Below are 14,767 nucleotides of genomic sequence, written 5' to 3'. Positions count from 1 at the left end.
GGGGGCCCGGGTAAGCTGAGGTGGAACCAAAATAGCTGAGGTGGAACCAAAATCGGTTCCGCGCAGCGCGCTGAGAGCACGTGTTGAAATATCTCATCGACCAGGTTGTGTCCAGGGTGTACCTGAATATGATCACCAAATTTGAAACAGATCCATCGAGAACCTTGGCCGCGCATCGCGCACAGACACACAGACACACAGACACACAGACACACACACACACAGACACTAGTCGTATATATATATAGATACAAGAAACACTTAACAAGGGTAAAAGGAGAAACAGTATCCGTTAGTCGCCTCTCACGACATGCTGGGGAGCATCGGGTAAATTCTTCCCCCTAACCCGCGGGGTCATTCTGAGCACATTTTTAGAGTAAACATAACATATGTATATATTTTTGAATTCAGGAGAAATTGAGGAATACGATGAAATCATTTTTAAATCTGTTAGTGAAAATTCGATTTTAATGACAACTTTAATGAGCAAACTTATTAATTAGTTTTTAAGCCTCCCAGCTGAAATGCACTAACATAGTCCGGCCTTCGTCGAAGATTGCTTGGCCAAAATTTCAATCAATTTGATTGAAAAATGAGGGTGTGACAGTGCCGCCTCAACTTTTACAAAAAGCCGGATATGACGTCATCAAAGGTAATTATCGAAAAAAAGAAAAAACAAGTCGCGTAAGGCGAAAATACAACATTTAGTCAAGTAGCTGTCGAACTCACAGAATAAAACTGAACGCAATGCAACGCAGCAAGACCGTATACTCGTAGCATCGTCAGTTCACCGCTCATGGCCAAGGCAGTGAAATTGACAAGAAGAGCGGGGTAGTAGTTGCGCTGAGAAGGATAGCACGCTTTTCTGTACCTCTCTTCGTTTTAACTTTCTGAGCGTGTTTTCAATCCAAACATATCATATCTATATGTTTTTGGAATCAGGAACCGACAAGGAATAAGATGAAGGTGTTTTTAAATTGATTTCGAAAATTTAATTTTGATAATAATTTTTATATACTTAATTTTCAGAGCTTGTTTTTAATCCAAATATAACATATTTATATGTTTTTGGAATCAGCAAATGATGGAGAATAAGATGAACGTAAATTTGGATAGTTTTATAAAAAAAAAATTTTCTAACAATTTTCAGATTTTTAATGACCAAAGTTATTGATTAAATTTTAAGCCACCAAGCTGAAATGCAATACCGAAGTCCGGGCTTCGTCGAACATTACTTGACCAAAATTTCAACCAATTTGGTTAAAAAATGAGGGCGTGACAGTGCCGCCTCAACTTTCACGAAAAGCCGGATATGACGTCATCAAAGACATTTATCAAAAAACTGAAAAAACCGTCTGGGGATATTATACCCAGGAACTCTGTCAAATTTCATAAAGATCGGTCCAGTAGTTTGGTCTGAATCGCTCTACACGCACGCACGCACGCACACACACACACACATACACACACACACACACACATACACCACGACCCTCGTCTCGATTCCCCCCTCTATGTTAAAACATTTAGTCATAACTTGACTAAATGTAAAAATGTCCGGGGATATCATTCTCAGGAACTCTCATGTAAAATTTCATAAAGATCGGTCCAGTAGTTTGGTCTGAATCGCTCTACACACACACACACACACACACACGCACAGACAGACAGACACACACACATACACCACGAACCTCGTCTCGATTCCCCCTCTATGTTAAAACATTTAGTCAAAACTTGATTAAATGTAAAAAGAAGCAAAAAACAAGTTCGTGGTTATTTGCTGATAACACACCTAAATTCCGACATCCATGTCATGCTCATAGCCGAGCACATTCTAAGTAAAACTTAACGCTCACTTACTCCACCCGTCAATCTTTGCAGGACCAAACACCTCTCCAGACTGGCGTGAACGACGGGGAACAAGCATGGCCTCAGTTCGCACGGTTCATCGACTACCAGCCATAAGTCGCAACGGCTTCGTCACTACAAGCGGGACCAACCCTTTGACCAGGCTCGGCGGCGGTGGTGGTGTTGGTAGGGCAAACGCTGGTGAGGTTACTGCTGTAGTCGACGCCGTAGGAGGAAGAGGAGGAGGAGGGGGAGTGACGGGAGACAAGCGGAGGCTGCTAGGTGTGGGGACTTACCTGATCGACACGCCGAAAGACACGGGCCTGCAACTCAGGCAACGCTACTTTAGCTTCCAGGAACAGCATCGTGGCCAGGTAGTCAAATCTCAGGTAATGAAGGAGGTGTGACTGTGCGTGTGTGAAGGGGTTGGTGTGTATGTGTGTGTGTGTGTGTGTGTGGGGGGGGTTGTGGCGAATGGGGGCGTGTGTTTGTTTGAACATGTTTTTCAGTTTCTATCATGCACAGTCAGCCTCCCGTAAACCATCACAGACACTGTCAGGCTTTTACACACAGTACAAACACCCTTTCGTTTAAGAACCGCTTGAGAACATCCTAGGTGCCCTCCGTAAAGAGCGAGCAATTTTCAAAGAATTTATTTTTGCGTGGTTTATCTTACCCCTGAGCCATCGTGAACCCGTGTGATCCAGTTTCCTTTTTTCACAATTTAGTCGTCAGTTTGTGATTTCAATGCGACTCGCTGTAAGCTTATCTGCAATAGCACGTTATTGTGTACCTCTGAATCTAAAACGCAACAAACGGCTGCGAGTCACATGAACTAGAGCGGTGGCGATTGCCGTTCAGAGGAACTGGCGCTATGCAGATCCGTCGTCTACTACGAGAAAGACGTTTTGCGTGACACGTTTCCGGGCTTTTCTTTTTATATTTAGTCAAGTTTTGACTAAATATTTTAACATCGAGGGGGAATCGAAACGAGGGTCGTGGTGTATGTGCGTGCGTGTGTGTGTGTGTGTGTGTGTGTGTGTGCGTGTGTGTGTGTGTGTGTGTGTGTAGAGCGATTCAGACTAAACTACTGGACCGATCTTTATGAAATTTGACATGAGAGTTCCTGGGTATGAAATCCCCGAACGTTTTTTTTCATTTTTTTGATAAATGTCTTTGATGACGTCATATCCGGCTTTTCGTGAAAGTTGAGGCGGCACTGTCACGCCCTCATTTTTCAACCAAATTGGTTGAAATGTTGGTCAAGTACTCTTCGACGAAGCCCGGGGTTCGGTATTGCATTTCAGCTTGGTGGCTTAAAAATTAATTAATGACTTTGGTCATTAAAAATCTGAAAATTGTAAAAAAAAATAAAAATTTATAAAACGATCCAAATTTACGTTTATCTTATTCTCCATCATTTGCTGATTCCAAAAACATATAAATATGCTATATTCGGATTAAAAACAAGCTCTGAAAAGTAAATATATAAAAATTATTATCAAAATTAAATTGTCGAAATCAATTTAAAAACACTTTCATCTTATTCCTTGTCGGTTCCTGATTCCAAAAATATATAGATATGATATGTTTGGATTAAAAACACGCTCAGAAAGTTAAAACGAAGAGAGGTACAGAAAAGCGTGCTATCCTTCTCAGCGCAACGAATACCCCGCTCTTCTGGTCAATTCCACGTGCACTGCCTTTGCCACGGGCGGTGGAGTGACGATGCTACGAGTATACGGTCTTGCTGCGTTGCGTTGCGTTCAGTTTCATTCTGTGAGTTCGACAGCTACTTGACTAAATATTGTATTTTCGCCTTACGCGACTTGTTTTAAACTTTCAAAACTTCGAATTGTACTGATCTTGTCTTGATGAAAAAAGAATTCTTTTATGATTTAAGAAGGTTTGTGTAACAAGCTGTCAATTTATTATTTAGATTTTAAAAGTTAGGTCTAGCACCAAAACGAGGCGCCTGATAGTTCGGATAGTCCACTAAAATAAATTCTTTGAAAATGTCTCACTCTCGACAGAAAGCAGCCAGGATGTTCCCGTTCGGTGAGCGTTCAAATGGAAGTATGCTTGCACTGTATGTAGAGGCTCGGGGAGCTCAGTGATGGTTTACGGGAGGCTTTAAGATATGGCTGTAAAATTGAACTGTATGTGTCAACTGCAATAGAAGAATCGAAGTGATTTTATTGACGAAAATGTGAAGGTCAGAGTTTGAGATCTAAAGATAAAGTTTTCTCCGTGTGACTCAATCAAATTGGGAACAAAGGTAAATATTTACATCGCAAAGAAAGGATCCCAACGGAAACAAACAAACAACATTTGGGGATGGGGATGCAGAGGACTCATAGTTGCAGGGGAGGGGAGGGGGGCCGGCGGTGGTGGATATGGTGGTGGTGGTGGGGGGGGGGGGGGGGTTGGGGGCTACGGTCAGGTCTATTTAAAACACCCCGATCTTCGTGGATTTCTACTTTTTGACATTCTAATATGTAGGTTCCACGTTTATTGATATACATACCCCTGCTCTTATGTTCGAAGCTGCCAAACGTTTAAATTCCGTCAGAGTTGTTGAACAAAGAACCAAAAATCGAAGTTGACAGATTGTCAGCAATTTTTGTATTACTAACTTCACTGGTCTTCGTTCTTCTTTTCCAGGATGAAGTGCTGCCAGAAATTCCCTTCCGACTAAAACCAGAAACTGCCTTCACTGCCCATTCCACGACCGGGCCGCCCTCTGTACTCATGGTGGATGTCGCAACCAGCCCTATCTTTCCATACGACGACGACGACGACGACTCAGTGTTCGGCCCTTCGAGATCAAACTCCCCTTCCCAAGGCGTCTCTGGTGAAAAAGACAGCAAAGTGACGTCAGACGCGAAAGACTCCAATGACGTCACTGACAACAACGCTTTGGACGTCATCAGTGACGTCAAGGTGAAGACTGTGAGCCTGGTGGTGACGAAGACGTCACAGGGTACCAGCATGGGGTCCAAGGCCGTGGCCCGCTCCGTCAGCTTCTCCGAACGACAGCGAAGGAAGACCCCGCCCAGGAGACCCGTCAAAGTCAACCACTACTCTCGTGAGGGAACCACCACCTTACACACCACTGCCGATGCCCATAACACTAGTACAGGGCGTGCGGCAGTAGACAGAAAATCGGACCATGTCGCACAGAGGCTGCCGACGCTTCCAGACACAGCCAGGACGAACCGCACGCTGGATTCTTTCAGAAGGAAGAGCGCCTCGGTCTCTGACATGACGGACATCGGGTCCATCTTCTCGTGGCACGACAGGGACTTCGAGCTCAAGACCTCCCGGTCAGTGGACGTGGACTCGGACAACGTGGGCCCCACCAGCTACTTCCAGAGGAGCAAGTCCAAAAGCTTGCTGGACCTCCTCAGGCCTTCCAGAGGAGGAGGAGGAGGAGGAGGAGGAGGAGGAGGAGGAGGACCAGGAGTGGAAGAGAATGCAGATGACGAGGTTAAGGCTTTGGACCTCAGCGCTGCCTACCACAAACGATTGCGGATAGCGCACCTGGCGTTTAGGCGAGAGAACACCCTGAAACATACCAACAGTCTCTCCAAGTCCGGGGACAACGACAAGGAGTGGATGGATATGGTGAACACCCATGTCGTCGACAACGACTACGACAGATACGCCAGTCGCAGAAAACCCATCACACCCTTCGCTGCCAAGAAACCCCCAAAGCCTTTCTCTCCTAGATCCGGTACTGATTTCAGACTGACCCATCCACCCAACGGGAAGATGTACCCTGTGTTTTCTACCGACGGGGCGCCCCCCAGAAAGTTTGGAAAAGCTCTTTACAAAAGGAAAGGGTCCAAAACAAGTTCAAAGTGACACAGACGAACTGAATTGTGAAATTAAAAATTGAGGATACATGTATGCATTCCGAAAATGTTGATACTGTTCCCTTTACGCAAACAGACAGTATTATATTTTGACATCTTTATTTTTGTTAAATGGTTTACATTTGTTTGTATTGGTTGAGTCTTAAGACGATTGACAGAAGGCTTTATCTCTTCTAAGAATTGGAACGGAAGAGCGAAAGCAACGAGCATTAATTTTGCAGAGTTATCAGTCTGTATTTACATTTAGTCAAGTTTTGACTAAATGTTTTAACGTAGAGGGGGGAATCGAGACGAGGGTCGTGGTGTATGTGTGTGTGTGTGTGTGTGTGTGTGTGTGTGTGTGTGTGTGTGTGTGTGTGTGTGTGTGTGTGTGTGTGTGTGTGTGTGTGTGTGGAGCGATTCAGAGAAAACTACTGGACCGATCTTCATGGAACTTGACATGAGAAATCCTGAGTATGGCATCTCCAGACGTATTTTTCCTTTTTTTGATAAATGTCTTTGATGACGTCATATCCGGCTTTTCCTAAAAGTTGAGGCGGCACTGTCACGCTCTCATTTTTTAACCAAATTGGTTGAAATTTTGGTCAAGTAATCTTAGACGAAGCCCGGACTTTGGTATTGCATTTCAGCTTGGAGGTTTAAAAATTAATTAATGAGTTTGCTCATTAAAGTTGTCATTAAAATCGATTTTTCGCAAACAGATTTAAAATTGATTGCATCGTATTCTTCATCACATTCTGAATCTAAAAATATATACATATGTTATGTTTACTCAATGTGATCACAATTAACGAAAATAGATTAATTAGTCTTACGATTAAAATGTAAGAAATCGGTCCAAAAATGATTTCTTCTTATTCTTTATCATTTCCTGATTCCAAAAACATATAGATATGATAGGTTGTATTCAAAACAAGCTCAGAAAGTTAACACGAATGCAGAAAAGCGCGCTTTCCTGCTTTGCACAATAGGCTACCGGGCTATTCTGGCGTGTCAATTTCACTGCGTTTTGCACGTGGGAGGTGAGCGATTTCCTTCTCGCTGGGATTGACGAAGCTGTACTGTCTTGGTGAATAAAATACAGTGCGTTCAGTTTCATTCCGTGAGTTCGACAGCTTGACTAAATGTAGTAATTTCGCCTAACGCGACTTGTTTTGATCTTGATCTGTACAAGGATGTGGGCGTTTTCCTTTCTTGTTTTTGCTTTTTGTTTCGTCAGCAAAGGCCAATAAACTGCTGATCTTAATGCTAAAAACTACTATTACGTGAAGACATTTTGGCCAGAAAGAGCTGAGCGTGAGTAGAGCAATGCTGTGATAGAAACTTGTGGATGTTGGTACATGTATGGCATTTGGACAACGAAGGTGCGATTTCACTCGAGTAAAACCGTGTGTCAGCTGAAGTGATCATGCATGATCATGCAGTTACATAATCCGTTGTGATGTCTCTGTACCTTTTTCTGGTGTGTGTGTGTGTGTGTGTGTGCGTGTGTGTGTGTGTGTGTGTGTGTGTGTGTGCAAAAGTGGTACAATAACAGTTCGGCTATTGTGGATACACTCCAAACAGAAAAGTAAAGAAAACAAATAGTGTTTTTTTCGGACGACACTAGGAAATAGGCACCGCACGCGCATGGATTTCATTTATACAGAAAAGCCAATTACTCTTCATTTCTCTTTTTCTCGTTGTTTAATCATACATGATAAAAGCTAGACCATGTCAACATAATGAAAACAGACATAACAATCGTGTATCGCATCATCATAATACAAAAAGCATACATACAAATAAGAAGGCACAGAGTTAGTTATATTTTATGTGTAGTGTATTTAGCAGATTCTTTCTTTCTTTCTTTATTTGGTGTTTAACGTCATTTTCAACCACGAAGGTTATATCGCGACGGGGAAAGGGGGGAGATGGGATAGAGCCACTTGTCAATTGTTTCTTGTTCACAAAAATTTGCTCCAGGGGCTTGCAACGTAGTACAATATATGTGACCCTCCACCACGAAATGAGTCGCATGTCACCTCGCGCGGTTCTGCGCTAGGCTTAAATATAAGTCCGGGGAGTGCCTGGTAACAGTGTGAGGGTCACCTTAGTCACAGTCTTCCAAATAGTCTCTTGCATATCCACTTCTTGCATTAAAGTCTCCAATCATGACAACCTTTTCTGCATTCAAATATGATAGTGTTTCTTCTAACTCTTGGTAAGCACTGGGTCTGACATAGGGTGAGCCTTCTGGCGGCATATATACCACACACAACAATAACCTTTCAATCATCTGCTGACCTACATGTTCAGACAGCTCAATAAAAATACCATCTTGAAATACTGGAAAGTTCACAAACCTGTATTTACTGTTGGCACTTTCTTCAATTCTTGTTTTTGATTTAATGTCTTCTACAATCTTAATGTGTTTACAGAACTCGTCCCTGATATAAACTGCAACTTTCATTTACATATCAATCTGTTTTTCTTAAAACAAGTAAAACCTTCAACTTCACAGAAATCAAAATCATCTAGCTTGGTTTCAGACAGGCATATAATATCGTTACACAAAAACAGCTCGTTGAATTCTGGATATTTCAGTTTTGACAACAATCCACCAACATTTAACGATACGAAACGCATACGTTCTTTTTGACACACTGGCTCACTCACCCTTTCTGAGTTGTTACTCTCAGATTAGCTCTCATCCTACTTCTCATTCTCACTCATAGCGGAATTTGAAGGCTGAGTTTGCCATCTTGCTTTTGCAAACCTCATCCATTAGAGCGACTTGCTCTGCTGTGAACCAGTTCTGCCAGTCACCAACCTCGCCTGCAAAGATGGACATATTTTAATCTTACGGTGTGGACATTATACAGACAGACTGCCAGACTGCCAGACTGCCAGACAGACAGTCAGACAGTCAGTCAGTCAGACAGACAGACAGACAGACAGACAGTCAGTCAGACAGACAGACAGACAGACAGACAGACAGACAGACACACACACACACAGACACACACAGACACAGACACACAGACACACACACACACACCACACACACACCAGGAGCGGATCACATCATTTTTAATGGGGGGGTTTCCACATTTCTTTTATGGACAATTCGACGACGCGAAGCATTTAGTTGAGGGCGCGAAGCGTTCAAACCTCATAAGGGGGGGGGGGGGGGGGGGGGGGTCCGGGGGCCTGCCCCCCCTCCCTGAAAATGTTGATAAAAACAAGGAAAATAAAGCAATCTGGTGCAATCTGAGCCAAGAAACTTCCCCTAATACACCTTCCAAAAAGTAAATTTAAGAAGCCAAATTTGGATCAAAACAAGGACAATTGACCGATCTGGTACAACCTGAGCCAACAAATTACCAAACTACCTTCCCAAACTGTCACTTAGAAGACAAAGGACGGCTCGTAGCGGGGTCCGGGGGCATGCCGATAAATGTCTTCGATGACGTCATATCCGGCATTTACTGAAACTTGAGGCGGCACTGTCACGCCCTCATTTTTGAACCAAATTGGTTGACATTTTGGTGACGTAATCTTCGACGAAGCCCGGAATTTGGTATTGCATTTCAGCGTGGAGGCTTAAAAAATAGTTAATGAGTTTGCTCATTAAAGTTGTCATTAAAATGAAATTGTCGCAAACAGATTCAAAATTGATTGCACCGTATTGTTCGTCAAATTCTGAATCTAAAAATATAAACATATGTTATGTTTACTCTTAAAATGTGATCACAATTGACGAAAATAGGTTAATTAGTGCTACAATTAAAATGTAAGAAATCGATCAAAATTGATTTCATCTTATTTTTTATCATTTCCTGATTCCAAAAACATATAGATATCATATGTTTTATTCAAAACAAGTTCAGAAAGTTAAAAAGAGTACAAAAAGCGCGCTATACTGCTTACCGCAGTACGCTATTCTGCCTCGTCAATTTCACTTCGTGTTGCACGGGAAAACTGCCGCGGGCTGTATTGTCTCGGTTAAAAGAAATGCAGTGCGTTCAGTTTCATTCTGTGATTTCAACAGCTTGACTAAATTTAGTAATTTCGCCTTACGCGACTCGGTTTTTTTGTTTTTAGGCTAGGGGGGGGGGGGGGGGGTCCGCCCCTGCACACCCACACACACACTCATTTAAACAACCACCAACGCCCCCCCCCCCACCCGTTCAAACAAACATGTTGTTTGATCTACATCTACAATGTAGAGCAATCAGCTCCCAAATTACATCTCTGACCTTTTCTGTACATGATGGGTTCCCCGTCAGACGTGGCGTCAAGTTTCCCTTTCCTCTGTCGCATGCTGGCGAAGTCACACTTGTCACACACTGATTGGATGAAGGCACGCTCGTGATTCAGCCCGAGGAACTGCGAGATTCTCGTCACTTCTGCTGCAGGATTCTAACCAATCAGAAAGAGCGTGTAGAGATAAAAACAAACATGTTACATACAGTGACTACAGTGACTAAACAAATCCACCATTGTTTTGGTTATTGGGTTTTAATGTCTCTTTCAACCGGTATGGCTATCCGAGACCGATTCAAGTTTGTTTTCTTTCTCAATTCACATTGCCGTCTCCATGCTTTAAAACTATTCATTTAGGTCTGTCACTGTATACTGAACGTTGAACAAATCTTGCCATGCTTACTTCAAATCTGGTTAAAAATCTTATACCACTTGAACAGATGTTTATACTCAATAGGCCTTTCACTAACTCTCTGTACCGCTGAAATATTAACGTCTTTGAGGTTCGATACGGGAAGCAAAATTGAATGTTCTGTACTGGGATATGGTTTAACGACTTTATGCCATAAACTACAATGAATAAAAACGGAAAACTTCAAACTACAACCAACCCAAGCATTTCAAGTTGGAATGTCTCTTTACCATCGCCCACCATCCCCCCCCCCCTCCCCCACTCTCCCGATGATCAGTCTCATAGTGTCAGTGGTAGTCTGATCAAAAATCAAAAACTTCACTCCCCGCTGCATAGGCAAGGCAAACAAGTAACAGTACCTCTTTCATGTCCTCGTAGAAGACAGTAAGGACGTCGACGTGAGGGTTCTCAGGTAGGACACGTTCCCAGTCTCGGGTGTAGTCAAACCATGATCCATAGTCCACTGAAAAAAAGACAATCGGTTGACATGTAAGACCTTGCGCAAACGTTCATACTTTAACTCTAAAAACAAAAACAACAAAACATGCAAGTCATTTAGATTCTGTGGGACCCTTCTTTATCACATACAGAGGTTCAACGCAAACTATTGTTTAATGCTTTTACTTTTCGCGTTGCGTTCTCAAAGCCCCGTATTGTCACTCTACCTCACAGTTAAAACGATGTCATGTCTAAAAGGCGGTGTTGTTTTCGGACTCAAAAGACAATATAGTTCAGTTGAAACTTATGCATGGGTCCAAATGACCTGGCTAAAATAAATGTACTTTCACAAGGCCTCTTACCTGTCAAACTATCGGAAGGTCAACCTGCGGCCAGGGGTCAGAACAATGCATTCGATAACAAAACAAAGTATGGTTCAGTGACCTAACACCGACGCCCGATAACAATACCGAAAAGGAGGTTATTTTCTCACCCTGTCCATGGAGGAAAAGATGGAAGTAGTCCTCCCACGACCCGTCGTAGTGATAATAATCCTTGAGCTTGACGTGGTGGTTGTAAAAAGACACGGCAACGTCCCGGGGATTTCGATTGATGAAGATGATCTTGCACTTGGAACTGCGCAGGCCCGGAAGCTGGCGGAAGAGCACGTGGGTGGTGAGAATTCTGGGAGAAGGCATGGTGGCAATGTCTGTGACGTCCAGCTCTATCATGTAGTCGTCTTTCTCCACCAAAGGGAGGCCGTCAGTCTGGCCTGTCTTCAGCATGCGCACCATTTCCCACACCCAGTGAGTTCCTGACAGATTTTAAACGATAACATGTAATGCTGGATTATGTGATCTCGGACTGTACTGGTACAATGAGGTCAATATGTTTTTCTGATAATCTAAAAAAAACACACACACCCATACACACAGACACATAGACACAGACATAGACAGACAGACAGACACACAGACAGAGAGACAGACAGAGAGAGAGAGAGAGAGAGACACACACACACACACACACACACACACACACACACACACACACACACACACACACACACACAAAGATACAAATCCTAACCGTATTGCACAGGACCGCAAGAAGATAACAATCAGTATAAATTAATCAATCACGACAAAAATTAACCTTCCTCGATATTCAAACCCCGAGAAAGATCCAAATCCCTACCTGACTTTGGATAGGCAGATATAAGGATGTCGTCATCTCTGAAGACGAAATGTTCCAGACGGTGGATGGACTCCAGCGGAAAGAGGGGGAGGAGGTCTCCCTTGTAGTTGAGGACGGACAGGGAATGACCGCTCCTGTCCACCACCTTCTCCTCCGTCATTGTGCTTGACCAGTGTCCACTACACGACCGTGGCGTGCTGGGAGCTGTCCTCAATTTTCACTCGTGGGAAGGAAACTCAGGGCCATCACTTGAAGTCGCCTTGGTCTACAAAAGCGATACAATGCTGTGCAATGCAATACAATAGGCTACAATACAATGCAATACTTTCAATTCAATATTATACAATGCAATGCATTACAATACAATACAATACAATGCGCGCGATGCAATACAATGCAATGCAATGCAATGCAATACCATACCATACCATACCATACCATACCGACCATACCATACCCTACCATACCCTACCCTACCCTACCCTACCCTACCCTACCAACAACAAGTGTCATTGTGTGTGATTGTATTTTGTTTTGATACACTGCGACCTACCGACTGCACCTGACCTGAATGTCACACAAAAAATATATGCCCAACGTTTGTAATCAGTCGACACCGCTTTTCGACCGTACTCAGACATACAACGAAATTTATAACACAAAGAAAAATTCGTGACCTTGACATATTCAGAAACTATACAACAACAACAACAACAACAACAACAACAACAACAACAACAACAACAACAACAACAACAACAACAAAAGTTCCCGTTACAGGCTCAGTGGTGCACGACGAATCTTTCGGCGGCACTGTGACAGTCACAGCACCCATTGTTACCTTGACAAGTATTAATCTTGACCATTTTTCCACTGCACATGTTGATAAAAAAACCAGGCGGTTTTGGCCCGATTTCTATGTGTGTGTGTGTGGTGTGTGTGTGTGTGTGTGTGTGGTGTGTGTGGTGTGTGTGGTGTGTGTGTGTGTGTGTGAGTGTGTGTGTGCGTGTACGTGTGTGTGTGCGGTGTGTGTGTGTGCGTGAGTGTGTGCGTGTGTAGTGTGTCAGTGTGTGTGTATGTGCGTGTGTGTGTGTCAGTGTGTGTGTGTGTGTGTGTGTGTGTGTGTGTGTTGGTTTCAAGTTGGGTTCAAAATTGGTCAGTGATGAATATAGCTTGTCATTTATACGCGGCACACACAGAAAATACATGACTATAGTGAGGAAGAAAAGCAGCCGTCAACCACGAAAGTTTCTTCTATGTGAACATGCATGTTTTCAAAGATTGTCAGTCTCAGAACCCATTTCGATGCTCTAAGCAGCAATTTACAGCCTCGATCTGTAGTATGAAGCAGAAAAATGTATGCTTATCTTTCAGACCAGTCGGATTCTGCTCATGTATTTTGTAAAGGTATTCATCTTAATCACCGCCATTAACAGTACACTGAGCATTCCCATCGATATCATTTCCGCATTCATTCCCGTACTATGATGCAGTGGAGTTATTCCGGCTTCTCTAGTTCGAGTGTGCTTGGATTCTACTGACGCCACATGTAACTTATGAAGGTATTCAGGTTCCTTTCAGCAACTGTGACAGTACGAGCATTCCCCATCAACACCATTTCGTAAGTTCCGTGTCATTTCTGCGTACGAAGAAGGTTTTCAACTCCGTAAGGCTACAATGCTATCAGTGTAACTTGGTTTTTTTCCAGTGTATATCCCCGTCACACACAACGATAGCTTTACCCCCGTCAACAGTACGAGAATCAGTCCCCGTCGACACAATTTCATTTGTACTAGTGAAGCAGAGTTCTGATTATTTTATAACACGCTGAGTCGGGTTCTACTGGCGAATGTAAAGGTATTCAGCTTACCGCCATAAAAAGTAAGAGCATTCCCCATCGACACCATTTTAATTGTATGAAGCAGAGTTATGCTTCACTTTAGACCTCAATCGGATTCTACTGCTAAACGTAACTTGCAAAATAAAAAGAATTCAGCTTACTGCGGGTATCATACATCAACCGTACAGACATTATTTAATGTGTATGAAGCAAAGTTAAAAGCGTACAGATTCTGTTGCTAAATGTAACGTGTAAAGGTATTCAGCTTACCAACACGAACCATGCAAGCACTTCAAGTCGACATCAGAATGTGCAGCAGTACAGTATTCCTTGGTTCGACCCAAGGACTCAGTTGCTTGCTGGCAACGCTTCCAAGTTCTTTCCCACTTGCTTGCCACTCTGAGGTAAATATAGCACTGCAGCTTTTTAGGCCAACTCACCCTACTTTCTATCACACGTCTGATTTGCACAATTCTCACACTTAGCTGGCTGGCTCAGTTGCGGACTGACAAATTACTTTGCACACTACTTACACACTTTTCCCACTTCATGATTGTGTTCGCACTGCTAGCTGCAGTACAACAAGCGTGACATAAATAGACTTTGTAGAGGAAAATCATTAGAATGCGGTTCAAGTAAAGGTATAGTGACAGTGAGGCGAATAAACGCCAAAATCCATTCGACTGTGTGTGCGTGCGAAACGGAGCTTTGCCGCTTCACACGGCTAAGTGAAAAGCTACAGGCACGTGAAAAAAATCAGAAATTGCAATATCTCTCAATCTTCTTCTCTGCCTCATTCTCTAAGGTTTTGACAAATGAACAATGGGTAGTTTCTTAATTTGAATAAAGTTTTAGTTTTGGTTTTGTATTTCAGAATGTTTTACTTGAATGTTTTACGTTCAT

General features: G+C 43.0%; 2 protein-coding genes across 3 annotated transcripts in view; one reads left to right on the top strand and one right to left on the bottom strand.

Annotated features, from left to right (window-relative positions):
- The window catches only part of LOC138975861 (uncharacterized), a 28,788-nt gene extending 21,625 nt beyond the window's left edge, over nucleotides 1–7,163 (top strand). For both annotated transcript variants that reach the window (XM_070348629.1, XM_070348628.1), the window contains 2 exons: nucleotides 1,885–2,240; nucleotides 4,516–7,163. In XM_070348629.1, the coding sequence (XP_070204730.1) occupies nucleotides 1,929–2,240; nucleotides 4,516–5,718 (1,515 nt within the window). In that variant the 5' untranslated portion in view covers nucleotides 1,885–1,928 and the 3' untranslated portion in view covers nucleotides 5,719–7,163. The remainder of the gene's footprint in view (nucleotides 1–1,884; nucleotides 2,241–4,515) is intronic.
- Nucleotides 7,164–7,396: 233 nt separating this feature from the next.
- Nucleotides 7,397–14,494, bottom strand: LOC138975862 (sulfotransferase 6B1-like). The gene is made up of 6 exons (XM_070348630.1): nucleotides 14,135–14,494; nucleotides 12,025–12,289; nucleotides 11,321–11,641; nucleotides 10,749–10,852; nucleotides 9,971–10,133; nucleotides 7,397–8,546 (listed from the first exon to the last, which is right to left on the bottom strand). The coding sequence occupies exons 2-6, from the start codon at nucleotides 12,182–12,184 to the stop codon at nucleotides 8,437–8,439; spliced, it is 858 nt and encodes a 285-aa protein (XP_070204731.1). The 5' UTR covers nucleotides 12,185–12,289; nucleotides 14,135–14,494; the 3' UTR covers nucleotides 7,397–8,436.
- Nucleotides 14,495–14,767: the final 273 nt, after the last annotated feature.

Source organism: Littorina saxatilis, linkage group LG9 (genome assembly GCF_037325665.1).
Source record: "Littorina saxatilis isolate snail1 linkage group LG9, US_GU_Lsax_2.0, whole genome shotgun sequence".
In the NCBI taxonomy this organism is placed as follows: Eukaryota; Metazoa; Mollusca; class Gastropoda; order Littorinimorpha; family Littorinidae; genus Littorina; species Littorina saxatilis.
The sequence above is the reverse complement of the archived record's forward strand: the minus strand, read 5'-3'. Positions and strand labels throughout refer to the sequence as shown.